Below are 12,740 nucleotides of genomic sequence, written 5' to 3'. Positions count from 1 at the left end.
CCTATAAGCTGTTTTTACTATGCCTATAAGCTTGACATGGACTGATGTTGTCTTAGAACGTCCAGTTTTTAGAAATAAAACATTGTGAAGATCCTGATCAAAGCGGCTCAGCACACAAGAGTAATAAAATCGTAAGTTTTCTGCATTTGTTTTGTTACACTGCTTCAGTTTGCTGGTTTGAATGACATGTATGCTTTAGCACAAATGGAGTGGTAAATTATTAAGGTTACATAAGTTACCAATACACCAAAACAACCCAGCTTCATGAGAACTCAAATGAGTTTAATTTAGAGAGAATGCTCGGCGTGGTGCTTAGCGCTTTCGCCTTACAGCAAGGCCCTGGTTCAAATCCCAGCTGGAATCTTTCTGCATGGAGTTTGCATGTTCTCTGGGCACTCCAGCTTCCTCCCACAGCCCAAAACAAGGCTGTAGCCCACCCTTCACGCAACAGTAGCCAGGTTAGGTTCTGGCAGTCCCGTGACCCTGAGAGGGACGTGGTGGGTAACAAAATGGATGCATGGAAAAAGACTTGGAGAAACTTTGCTTTGCAGAAGCACACAAGAATGTTGAAAATGAGGTTGAGTAGATTTACGATTCAATCAAAAGATCCGTGGTGGATCATTTGTTTTGGTGCAGCACTTTTTAATTTAGTGGCTGTCCTAATGATTTCACATGTCTGGTAATGTTTAATCAACCAAAGCAATGCATTTCCTTCAGTTACGATGTGAATGACAGATTCTGGTAGCAATAACACATAGCGGTTGTCTCAGACAGCACACAGCCTGGGAAAAAAAAAGTAATTACTAGTTATAACAACTAGAATTAAACCTTTGAGACATCTTTCAAAGACAAGTTAATGAGCATCATGTGAGACCAAAGTCATAAAAAGATAATTAAAGAAAAAATGACTTTGAGAAGTGTTAAGAGTTTTATTCAAAAATGACATTTGGTTACAAACCCAGAAAGAATGCATAATAATCATGTGTGTTTGTGTTACTTTCTGTGTTCTATCAAAAACAAATAGGCCACTTGATCCTCACACTTGAATTATTCAAATATGGAAACGTTTATGGCTCTAAAAGCAAATAGGTTATTTGTGTAAATGCAGGAGTGTAAAAAAAAAGCTTTGAGACACTTGAGTTACGCTTAAAAGGAGACGTGCTCCCAAAAAGAAGTGAGGCAACAACTAAGACGTCTCTGTAAATCTGCAATTCAGGAAACCAGGCTTAAAATGACTAAAATTAAAGCTGCCCTTCTGTTTGTCTTGTTGAGTTTATTAATTTATGACTCAGAGTACATCTCCATGTACAGCAACCCACCAAGGAAATATCAGAGGTGCCAATCTCCAGATTAATCCACCACTGGTGTTCTATTCTGGAGACATCTGGTTATACATATTACCATGATTTAAAGATTGTACAGACTAGATACATTATTGTTGAATTAACCCTTGTGCTATCTTAGATGACCCCACCCTTGCATTGACATGTTCTCCCTACCATGATAGAGGTGGAAAGATTTGATGTAATCCACGGACACCAGTGAGGTTTACAAATCATTGAAGAAAAAAGGTTCAGAACACTTGTGGGTGGGTAGTGGGTCTAGATGACCTCACCCCCAATGTTAAAGTGCCTAGGATAGCACAAGGGTTAATGCAAACCTGAGGGTATGGAGAATCAATGTCATCAGTTTTCCACCAAAGACGATGATATTCATCTAAATAATGACAGTAAAAATATTTTAAGAGATTACTTGACACTTATAGTACTTTATTTCCTTTTTTTATTAGATAATAAACTCGTTTCTGTGACAGAGTTTTAGGGCCAACAAAAAAAAGAAGTAAAATTACGAGATTTTAAGTTGTAGATTTACGTGGAAAAAAACTTGTAATTTTACGAGATTAAAGTGGAAGTGAGCATACAGTGCATCAGCAAGTGAATGCCGCGCAGCAGCAGAGCAGAGCGACCAATGTCAATGGAACAGGTAGACTGAATGTTTATTGATAACGTTCCCAATGTTTGGAAGCTCAGTTTCTTGATTTACGATTTATTTAGGTTTTATTTATTGATGGGTGGTTTGCAGGATCTTTGCAGCCTGATGAAGCCATTGGTGTCCCTGCAGCTGTCCATTTGAATCCTTTCTTCCTCCACCAAAGACAAAATCTCTACGTTTGTGTGATGCTGATGCACTTTTTTGGCATTTTCAACGTTCTAATGCTAAAATAACAGACAATTTTAATTCCTCTGTATTGTTTTATGTTGAAACGGGACGTTTCATCTGGAGAAAGGGGCGTATGTAACACTGTTTACTTCCGCATTGGTGTTCGGATGACAGGGTCATGACGTAAGGTGACAAATAAACTTCAAGGAATGTGAATGAAAATGAAAATAAAGGCTGCAGCGGTCCTCTACACCAAAACGTGTCTCTGAGCTCCTTATTTTACCTATAAAACTCCGCTTTACTGACACCGAAACCCTGAAAGCCGGCTCCACTGAAGATAATCAGATTTTGAGTCGCCAAAAGGTACAGAATCTTATTGTTTTTTAAATCTCAACAGGCATAAAGCTTCACAAAAGGCTCCACATAATTCATCTTTAAGATAGGCTCCCATAAACGGAAAACATTGGTGTTTTTTCCCCGTTAATCTATAACTTTTTTCTCGTTATTTTCTTTTGTAAACTGGCACTAAAACTCAGACACACGTATCTAACTTGTCTTTTTATCAAATATAATAAAAGTATAACCTAGTAATAATTCTAAACTATAGTTGTTTTTGCTTGTTTTTTAAACAATAAAGTAATTCTGAATTCTCTGAAGAATAACAGGTTTCGGCTATGATGTCACACCTCATAAAAACAGATGCATTATCCAGCTTCTATATGAATTCTGCCTCGGTTTTAGATTTCAAATTTTAGAAAATATTTTTTTCAAACCCAAATTAATTTTTTGAGAAACAAGGTAATCGAAAGCAGGTATATATATATATATATATATATATATATATAAAAGCAAAAAACTTTTTTTTTTTATTTAAACATTTAAACATGAGGACAAGCACCTTGAGATGCAATATCTAGTTTCCAAGGGGTTTACCATATAGCTGTGGAAATATTGGAGCTATTATTAGCTATTATTAGCTCCAATATTTAATTATTAAATTATTATAATTATTAGATGCCAGCTCAGACAAAAACAAAGACATACATGGATATATGTGTCTGCAAATATATCTATATACATGTACAATGATTTGAGTAAAGAAATACTCAGAAATGCAATTTTAAGCTCAATTTGCACAAAAACATTTTAGATAAAATACCCAAAACACAATTTTTAATCAGACTGGGTCTTTAAAAGCTACAAAACAAAAGTGCCCCTGTGATGACCCGTCCTGGAACTACTGACTTCTGGGTTGGTATAAAATATGAACCAAGTGTAGAAAATACGCAAATGGAAAATGAGGATGACATCATTGTCTTAGCAGAGGTCAGTTAAGAAAGAAGTGCCTTGTTAATGTGTGATGGCAATGAACCTGCAGTACAGCCACACTAGAAGCCAAATGTTCCATGTTTATCCTTTCCACATTAGAGACCTGAACTGTGGCATGCAATACTAAAACACAATTATGCATACGCCTTATGGTGTATAATTCACCGCTGATTTATGCCATACAACCTTAGCTAAATCCAGACCTTCTGGTCTTGGCATTTTTCACTGACGGAATGGAAAGATCCCGGAGATTAAAGAGAAAAGTCTGGAGTTAACAAACTGACATTCATTTCATATGAAAAAAAATCTTTTGATCTAGGAGATGTGGCAATTATTCTCTAAAAGGTTGGTATATTTAATTTAGAATGTTTGTACCGACTGAGATCCAAAGCTCGAAACACACTATGTTCATTTATAGTAATCTAAAGGGCAGGGGGTTACTTCTGAAACTGCACCAAACAACCTTTGCTGAACTGTAAAATAATTTCCCCAAAAAAAGAAATGGGTATCTGTGGGTTTGATGTTGAAAAGTGTGATTGATTTTTTTTTTTTTTTTTGTAGGAACTCAAGAGAAGGAGATGATTTGAAAAATAAAAGTGGCTTTTGATGAAAGAGCTTTTTTTTTCTTATTTTCCCATGTTTCCACCTCAGTTCAGATGCTAATGTTGTAGCTAATCAACTATAAGGCATCCAACAGTGTTGGAGAAATATTTTTTTACTGTGAATCTGACAATGGTACAAACTTGAAACATCTAATGTTTACAGCAAATGTGTTCTTTTCTTGAAACAATAGAGTTCAAGAACATGAAATTTTGTTACTTAATTTTGAGCGTGTTAAGTGTGTTGTAAATTTTGTGGAATGAAATGGTTGATTTCAGATGTTGTTGCTTAAGGAAATTCCTTTTACATTATCTAGTCTTTGTTACAACCTCTTGTTTTTTCTCAGAAATAGAAGCAACAAATTCTATGAAAAGGCATTTTTGGAATCATGTTTTTAGCTTTAGAAAGAAAATCCTTCCTGGTTGGAGTTTAAGGCTTTCAGGATTATGCATTTTACACATAAAACATTAACATTTATTTTCCTCATAGAATTTTTCTTAAGGATATTAGAGACATAGGTAAAGGAAAGTGATTCACTCAAACAGTACAAGGTGTATTGTAAGGATGCATTATAGGCAGTAATTGAATGCAAAGTTTCTGCATTTATGACTCCTGGGATAGATTGAAAGAGGCTTAATATGTACATGTTTGGGATTATCTCAGCCAAATTAGCTTTAAGCATCAACTAATATATTTATATTACTCAGATGCTCTTGTTTAAGTTTTAACAATTACCATGAGGCTAAAAACTGTGGCATGTGGTTTCAAAGTCAATGAGTGGACATTTTAATAAGTGGAGCAAGAACAGATGTTTGGAATAATTACTTAAAATAATTTAAATATATTTTAGCCTCATAACAATTGGGCATCCCTATTTAATGACCAACTCCAATCAACTTTACTAAACAATAAAATAAAATATTACTGTAAAAGTTAGATTTCCAAACATGTTCATTAAACCATTGTCCTTTGTCTAAAGTCACAGGAATAAAATGGGACAAGGCCAAAAAAATAAAAAATAAAAACAATTTAAGGACACATTTAGGTCTGTTAGAGGATTGTTTGTTGATTAATCGCGTCAAATTTTATTGTACTGGTTAAAAATCGTAGTTAATCAGGCAGTCAGTCTTTTTCTTTTACATTTTTTGCCATGTTATTTGACATTTAACATTTATTTCCCTTATTTTGGGCTATATATATACAAAATATTTCAAATTCACAAAGTGTTCCACACCCTACGTCCTCTATGTTTTTTATTTTTAAATAACCCAGTGTGTTGCTAAATTAATTTGTTTCCTTTTTATATTATCTGTTTATATTTATTTATGCAGCCACATGATTTACTAATGCCTACCCATAAAAAGCCTAGACAGCACATTCTTCACAATCTTATTCAAATGGAGACTCAAAAAAATTGCACTTCAGAGAGCTTCAGTTTTAGAAATGAATGTTTAAAACTTTCACATTGATAACAAGGCGTGGGTTTCTGCCGTTTTACAAAATCCGTCACGCTTTTTCAGTCTAAAGGTTGCACCAGAAAACTCCTGAAAGCATTTCATGGCAATCAAAGAGAGCCGTCAAACTCTTCATTGAGCTCAATGATCTGTTCCCATGACGGTGGTTCGACCTGAGCAATAGGATAGCTGATGGCGAGCCGCAGCTAATAATGAGAGAGGGAGGAAAAAGGTGAGTGACGAGTGAAAAGAGGATGAAAATAGAGAGAGATCTAAAAACTGAGCTCAGAAATAGGAGGAACCCTACAAAGACAGACATGCACAGCAATGAAATAAGGAAGCCTTAAGAAAAAGATGGACAAATGCCAGAGGGAGACTGCTTATTTGGATGTCACACAGAGGAAAGGCTTGGAAAGCTGGGATTAGAACAACAAATCATTTTATTCTGAAAGCAAAAATCAATCAAAGCAAAGAGTTGACTGAGTCTGAGTCTGAATAGAAAACTAAGGCCACATTACACACATTAGTCTAAAAATTCAAAATTTATAACAGGACAGTTTTTTGCCTTTTTTCACCTGCCCTTCATCCACCCCCCCCCCACCCCCCACCCCCCAACAAACAAAATAAAACACTAGGTATAAGGAAGTTTATTTTATTCTTTCATTTCAAAGTAAACGAAGTGTGATCAGCCGTAAATCCTTGTGCTTTAGCAAAAAAATAAACACTCTAAAACCAAGCATTGGTGCAGTGTAAGTAGGCAAATTAAATGTGACTTGCTGATTTTAAAGACAACAAACACTGTGGCTTCTGCGAAACAGAAATTTACATGGACTTTTGACATTTCAGATTTCCCTTCATCCCAGTTGATCCTCGTATTGCTTACGGAAACAGTCTCCCACAGGAAAGAATTCCCAGCAACGCTCCTGGTACATCTTCCACACATACGATTCCTGCCAGAGTCAACAGAGCGGATTTATCTCAAAGTCACATCAAAATAATGCAATTATAGGATCTGTAATGTAGACTAAACCAAAGCTTTAATTTTTTACATTTACTTTGGGTAGCACACAACCACTACTAAGTTTAAAAATTCACAATATATCATAAATCCCAATCAGTATAAATGAAACAGTTTAATACAGGGATACCACCCTAGTGTTCAAAAAACAAATACAAAAGGCCATAACTTCCCTTCTTTAAGCTGTTGTGCAACATTTCGTGGAAAATGCATTCTGTGCTCGGATTCCAATGACAACTAACTTGAATAAAATGTTAAAATCCCAGATCAAAGTATCTTTTGATCTATTTTAATTGCATTATGCCATTTTGTTTTCTAGGTCATAGTTTCTGCAGAATGGCAGGAGTTTATTAGAAATTTTGTGGGTGGAGCTATTAGCGCAGAGTAAGCCTGCCTTCATTTCATGTCATCAATCTGTTTACAATCTCCCACTAGCCTACAGCAACTTACAGCCCCAACCTAACATTACCGTTGTAACAAAACATGGCGAGCAATTTTGGAGCTAAGCAGCCATAAAGCGTTGAGCCAGATACTAGCGCGAACGAGGAAAAGACGTACATGGATCTATTTGTCTGCAAGTGGATCCATCAGATTAAAGATGAGTGGGAAGCTTGTGGTCTGTGGATTGTAGTTTGTAGGTAACAACTACAGGTTTTTTCCAATATCATTTTTTACTACTCTTGGATCACAACAATTTGCTTACAAAAATGCAATTTTAAGATGAATTTTCTTTACAAATGTCCTCCATCATGAGAAAACTGCTACAAGAACATGTTAAAAACACAATTTTCATTGGAGTGGGTCTAACTATTCATAATCCAACACAGAATTAAACAAGTTCTCTAGTTTAATAAGTATCACTTTTATTCTATACAGTCTACAAGGTTAGAAAATGTACATTTGTCTAAGAAAATGAACCTATTTTCAATACACTATTTCACATTTTTCCTTGAAGATCAAATAATATATGCTAGAAGAAAAATGACAGACATTAGTGAAAATACCTGCCAACTTCAAACCTGAACTCTGACACCTGAATGTACAGATTTAATGTTTTACTTATTTAATACTAAGAAAACCTGTAATGATAAAGGGCTGCCGGGAATGCAGTGCTTATCATTACATGTGCATGCCTCGGGTGACATGGCTTTGGAGAGGCCACGGGAATGCAAATTGTATCCACTCGAAAAGGTTACACTGCCACTTTGTCATTATCGTGGTAAATGCTAGAAATAATAGGTCACTAAAACAAAGGGGTGGGGGCGTTGTAAATGAATTTATTCAGGGATGTGATGTTGCAGTGACAGTAAAACTTGTTTTCTTAATGCCTTCCTGAGCCATATTTGATTGGACCATGTGCTATTAGGGAATAATGAGGTCATACCTGCCCTGTGTGTTCCGTTTCATCCTTGTTAATAAGATACATTAGAAAAAATCTGCAAAGACAGATGACAGAATCACCATCACCATCAGTATTACTATTATTAAAACTGATGACCTGTATATTTAAGAAAGCACTACTACTTACAAATGCTTTAAACAAATATGAGAATATGGAAACACAATCATGGGTCAGCTTCTCATGGGTTATCCAATGAAATTAAGTGATAGGATATTTAAAAACCCCAAGTGATGGACCAGTCTGGACTGAAACAGCAACACATTTTCCACAATTTTTCATTCCAAGAACCCAGAGAAACTACATGCTGACCCATGAGTTTACACGAGGACAACACATAGGGCTAAAAAAATGATAAGAGTTAATGTGAGACAGGTCTGATCCCACACTCACACGGGCATTTGACGCACGTCCAAGAATGCACGTTTAGACTTTCGTGGGATGTTTTTAAGTCTAAAAACCCCTTTTTTTTTGTATATTTCCTCACTAGGGTTTTGGAAATGTTGTGAAATTTGTACTTTGAAGGTTGTAATTTGAATTTGAGTGATTTTAGAAATTCAGTTATGTGAATAATCAGAAAATTTTAATTTGCGAGCCACCTAGGTCGACCTGCAAATTACAGGAACTGATATCAAGGGGTCCAAGGATGGAACCCTGTGGGATGCACCCGAGAGGAGGAGTGCAAATTAAAAAAAGGCATTACACAAAATCTGTTGTACATAGTACATCCGTAAACACAAACTAAAAATATTTAATTTCCCAGTTCTCTATAGAAAAACACTAAAAAAAACTCCTTAGATTAGCAATATAAAAAGGAGCTCAACACACAATCAAAAAGTCAATCTAAAGAGCACAGAGTCTGATTGTACAGGTTAATTAAATCTATGCACACATTACATCTTGTGGATGTTCGTAAAAGCTAAATAGACTATGAAAAAAAGAAAGTTAATTCGAAAAATGTGATATTTTAATTTGTTTTAGGGGTAGTAAAATTGTGTCATCTTAAAAATTAAGTCACGTAAATCTGGTTCATATGTGAATAAATATTTGAATGCCACAAACAAACAAAAAATGTAGCCACAAAATAAGTTAAGCAAATTCAAATTTAGTGAGTCAACTCACAGATAGTTGGCCAAGTTGTGCTCCTGCAGAGTGTGAGTCTCGAATCCATGAGGGACGGCGTCAAAATATTCACTTCCTATTCCACAGATGAAACACTTTGTCTGCAAAAGACAGGTTTTAATAGAAATAATATATTTTTTAAGAGATACAAAAGAAAACAGGAAGAAGCCCAACAGACATATAAACATAATGTTCTGCTGCTTGAACATTTTTGCGTTTTGTTCCTATAATGCCTTTTCATGACAGGGCTTTTTTTTCTCAGCTGTTGCAATTTCTCGGGTTATTTAACAATCTAAATAGCTTTGCCCATATTTCTGTGACAACAAATGAACAGGAAACAAGCAGCGGTAAAATGTTTGTTTTGATTTTAATGTAATCCGTGTTTTAGGTCATTTGTACTTAGACCGGTAAATTATGGGAGCATGAAAGTAGCAGCTGAATCTCATTTATCATTGTCGAGTACAGTGGAATAAAAGGCTGGCAATTTTTAAAATATGGACAAAATATGAACACAACTCATGGGAATATCACTTGTGTAACAGATTACTTCTTTTTGTGAGGGAAAAGAGACTTAATCAGATAATACATTAAAATAGCATGTTGCTCTTTTTAACACATCACTGTCTCTGATTGTTTCTGTTCTCTTGGGCTTCTTACAGTCTGTGAAGCATTTAGCTTAAAGGCCCGTACACACCGGGACGAATATTCGCCAGGCGTTATTCGCCAGCGTTTTTCGCCACGTTTTTTGTGTTCACACCCAGGCGATTTTCGCTGACGATGAGTGGAGTGAACATGCAATTTCATTCCCTGACATTAGATGGCGCTTAATGTAAAACAGAAATACTCCTGTACACAAGGTGGCGCTGCGCAACTTTACGCTTCTGAAAGTCGCTTTTCACTCAGAAGAAGAGAGCAAGTATTTACACGCTTGTCAGAATCAAACAAAGAAAACATGAATATTTCAAGCACCAGTAGCTCCAACTGGTACTTGGTTCGGGGATATTTTAGAATGTCCGTCATTATTTCTTCGCGGCTGTGTGTAGACGCTACTTGGCGTCTATCTTCTTCGCTGGTATGTGTGCTCAGCAAGGCAGTTTTGTGTTTGAGCGCCCCCAAGTTGTGTTTTACTGTAACTTCAGAAGCTCCAGACACGTGAGCAAAAGCGCCATTCTCATTGGTCGAGTAGATTTCGACGCGACGCGTCGAAAAAAAAAACGAACCCGAGGCGTTTTTTTTTTTTGACGCTTTAACGCCTGGCGTTTTTTCGCGTCGGTGTGCACACTCTCGTTGGTGCCCTTTGTTTAGTCACGAGGCGTTAAACGTCGGCGAAAATCGCCGGCGAAATTCGTCCCGGTGTGAACAGGCCTTAAGCCTGAATTCCTTTGCATATGTTTTTCAGTCCACTGAATCACTGTGCAGCTTTTTCCCCCCTTTTCTCATCATTTCTTCTATGAATGCAGAATTTTATATCCCGGTTGCCTGTTTCAAGACTTGCTCTAACAGCTATCTTTTCAAGACATACTAGATATTCTGTAAGGCTGTTTCCAAACACTGGCTGCAGATTATTTGTCTTTGCTAGCACCTTTGGGTGTGCTGGCTAATTACTTCTATGAACTGTAGCTGTTACTGAGTCTTGCCTCTGTATTTTATCTAAAAAAGAGGCAGAACATTTCACTTATAAGGGTTGTTCTTATCGCTTTTTGTTGACAGGCATAACTTAAGAACATAACTTCAATGAACTTCTGGTTTCATTGAGCATTGAATCTGATGTGCGTCGAAAAAGAGGCAGCAGATGCGAAATTGTGCATCACTTTCGTTGCGAAAGGAACATTATGTCGGGCTTCTCGGATTTGTTTAGAAGCCTTGCACTTTTTTCCCAAAAGTGCGTTTTATACTCCAGAGTGACATATATTGTGGTTTCTTCTTTATTATGCATTTTTTTGCTCCTGCGACTTATTTTCAGAAAATCTGAAAGAACAAGATAATGATGCAACAGTACTCCACTTTGTCTATGAAGACTCTCATTCATCCAGGTTGATTCCATCATAATAGTAAGTCCAGATGACAGCCCCTATGATGAGTGCTCTACTATTTTAAAAACACATGCAACTCTTTCCAGCATTTTAATATGCACCATCCAAGAGCTACTATGACAAATGTCTTTTTTATGTATAAAAAGTAAGTCAATTGAAGTTTGTATTTTGTAAGTTGTATGTTTATCTGAGTTTAAAGGTCAATGCTTTCAAAAGAACATAATCTGATGTCAGATCTTACCTCCATATCCTCCTTCACCTGTTCCTGTTGGTCTCGAAGCTCTCCAAAGGCATCAATTATTAAGCCTGAAAAAGGAACTGAATAAGTTCATATGCACAACTCTAGCTTTGGCAGGCTTTTATGCTTGAGGATTCAGAGAATTAAAGCAGCTTGTGTTTCGATACAAACATGCCGCATACATTATGTACACTGGGGTTTCTTCCCATTAAACTGTGTGAGAAATTCGGTGTGTGACTCACCCTGGATGATGGCCAGCAGGATGACAATCACAAAGAAGAAAAAAGTAATGTCAAAGATAATTCGTTCCACCTCGAACTCATCTCCAGCAGGATCCTCAATTTCATCACCGATCCCACCCCCTGCACGGACTCCCACATACATGTGGAACATGTAGCACTAGGAGAGTAAAAAAATCATATTTAAAGATGGTATGATCTTAATTTGAGCAGGTGGGCTTATTTTTTGCTCAAAACTTTAGGAGAACTTTTTGAAAAGCGGGGGTAGAGTAGAAGATTTTTATTCCAACACTGTTGTATTGTCTAATACTGACACTGTATGATGAGTTTTCAAGCTGGAGAAACAGCCAAGGTGTAAGTAATGAATTTAGATGATTTTTATGTCTCGAAACAGTTTTTCCTTTCTCTTCCACAATTTTTCACCTAGACATCCTTCACCACCAATGACTTGTTTCAGTTTTCAACATGGTCTCTGATGGAAGCATCACCTGTCTTTGCAGTATCACTCAGATGTGTTTGACCCCTTTCATAGTGCATCCCCTTTACCTCTGGTTCACCTCTGAGACTACCTCTGGGATTAGAGCCTGAACCAAATATTAAGCTTTTGAGAAATGGGCCATTCTGAAGTGCACAGAGGATGCAGCAAAGATGCCTGAAGCTACGTTCACATCGGACATGTGCACGTTCTTGATCGCATGTTTAGTGCATTCTTAAACGCATGTCGACCCCATGGTGTTCAGGCTGGACAAGCAGGAAGGGGAATCATGTTCTCTTCCTTTTTCCATTGTTTACTATCACATGTCCGCAACCTACAGTTGGAAGAGGCTTGGTGTGAAAAGTCAAAGTGGTGAAAATCTGGTGAATCTTGCCAGAATTGTTGTTTCACAGCCAATAAATGAAAGACTTGGTGTTGTACAATTCCGGCTGGTAACTAACCCCAAATATTAATTTCTTCTTCATGATCACTTTTCAAATGGTTGGCCCTTCAGTGATGTAAAAGGGCAGCCATCCAAGCCTCACTACTAAGTCTGAGTCCCTGATTGGTCAAAGTTTGTCCTGGTGTTCAATGACTGCGTGTTTTGTACATAGAGGCCAAAAAACAGGTGGGACTTTTGTGAATTCCAGTCACTGATTAGTCAAGGTTCGAC

The 12,740-nt window shown here is 36.8% G+C and overlaps 1 protein-coding gene across 2 annotated transcripts in view; it reads right to left on the bottom strand.

Annotated features, from left to right (window-relative positions):
* Nucleotides 1-5,965: 5,965 nt before the first annotated feature.
* The window catches only part of ryr2b (ryanodine receptor 2b (cardiac)), a 68,858-nt gene continuing 62,083 nt past the window's right edge, over nt 5,966-12,740 (bottom strand). For both annotated transcript variants that reach the window (XM_023963050.2, XM_078932476.1), the window contains exons 100-104: nt 11,596-11,752; nt 11,357-11,421; nt 9,083-9,183; nt 7,946-7,997; nt 5,966-6,493 (exon numbers count right to left, since the gene is read on the bottom strand). In XM_023963050.2, the coding sequence (XP_023818818.1) occupies nt 6,398-6,493; nt 7,946-7,997; nt 9,083-9,183; nt 11,357-11,421; nt 11,596-11,752 (471 nt within the window). In that variant the 3' untranslated portion in view covers nt 5,966-6,397. The remainder of the gene's footprint in view (nt 6,494-7,945; nt 7,998-9,082; nt 9,184-11,356; nt 11,422-11,595; nt 11,753-12,740) is intronic.

The sequence above is a fragment of the Oryzias latipes genome, chromosome 15, assembly GCF_053564925.1.
Source record: "Oryzias latipes strain Hd-rR chromosome 15, Olatipes_Hd-rR_3.1".
Classification (NCBI taxonomy): domain Eukaryota; kingdom Metazoa; phylum Chordata; class Actinopteri; order Beloniformes; family Adrianichthyidae; genus Oryzias; species Oryzias latipes.
Note: the sequence above shows the minus strand (reverse complement) of the source record. Positions and strands in the feature narration are given on the sequence as shown.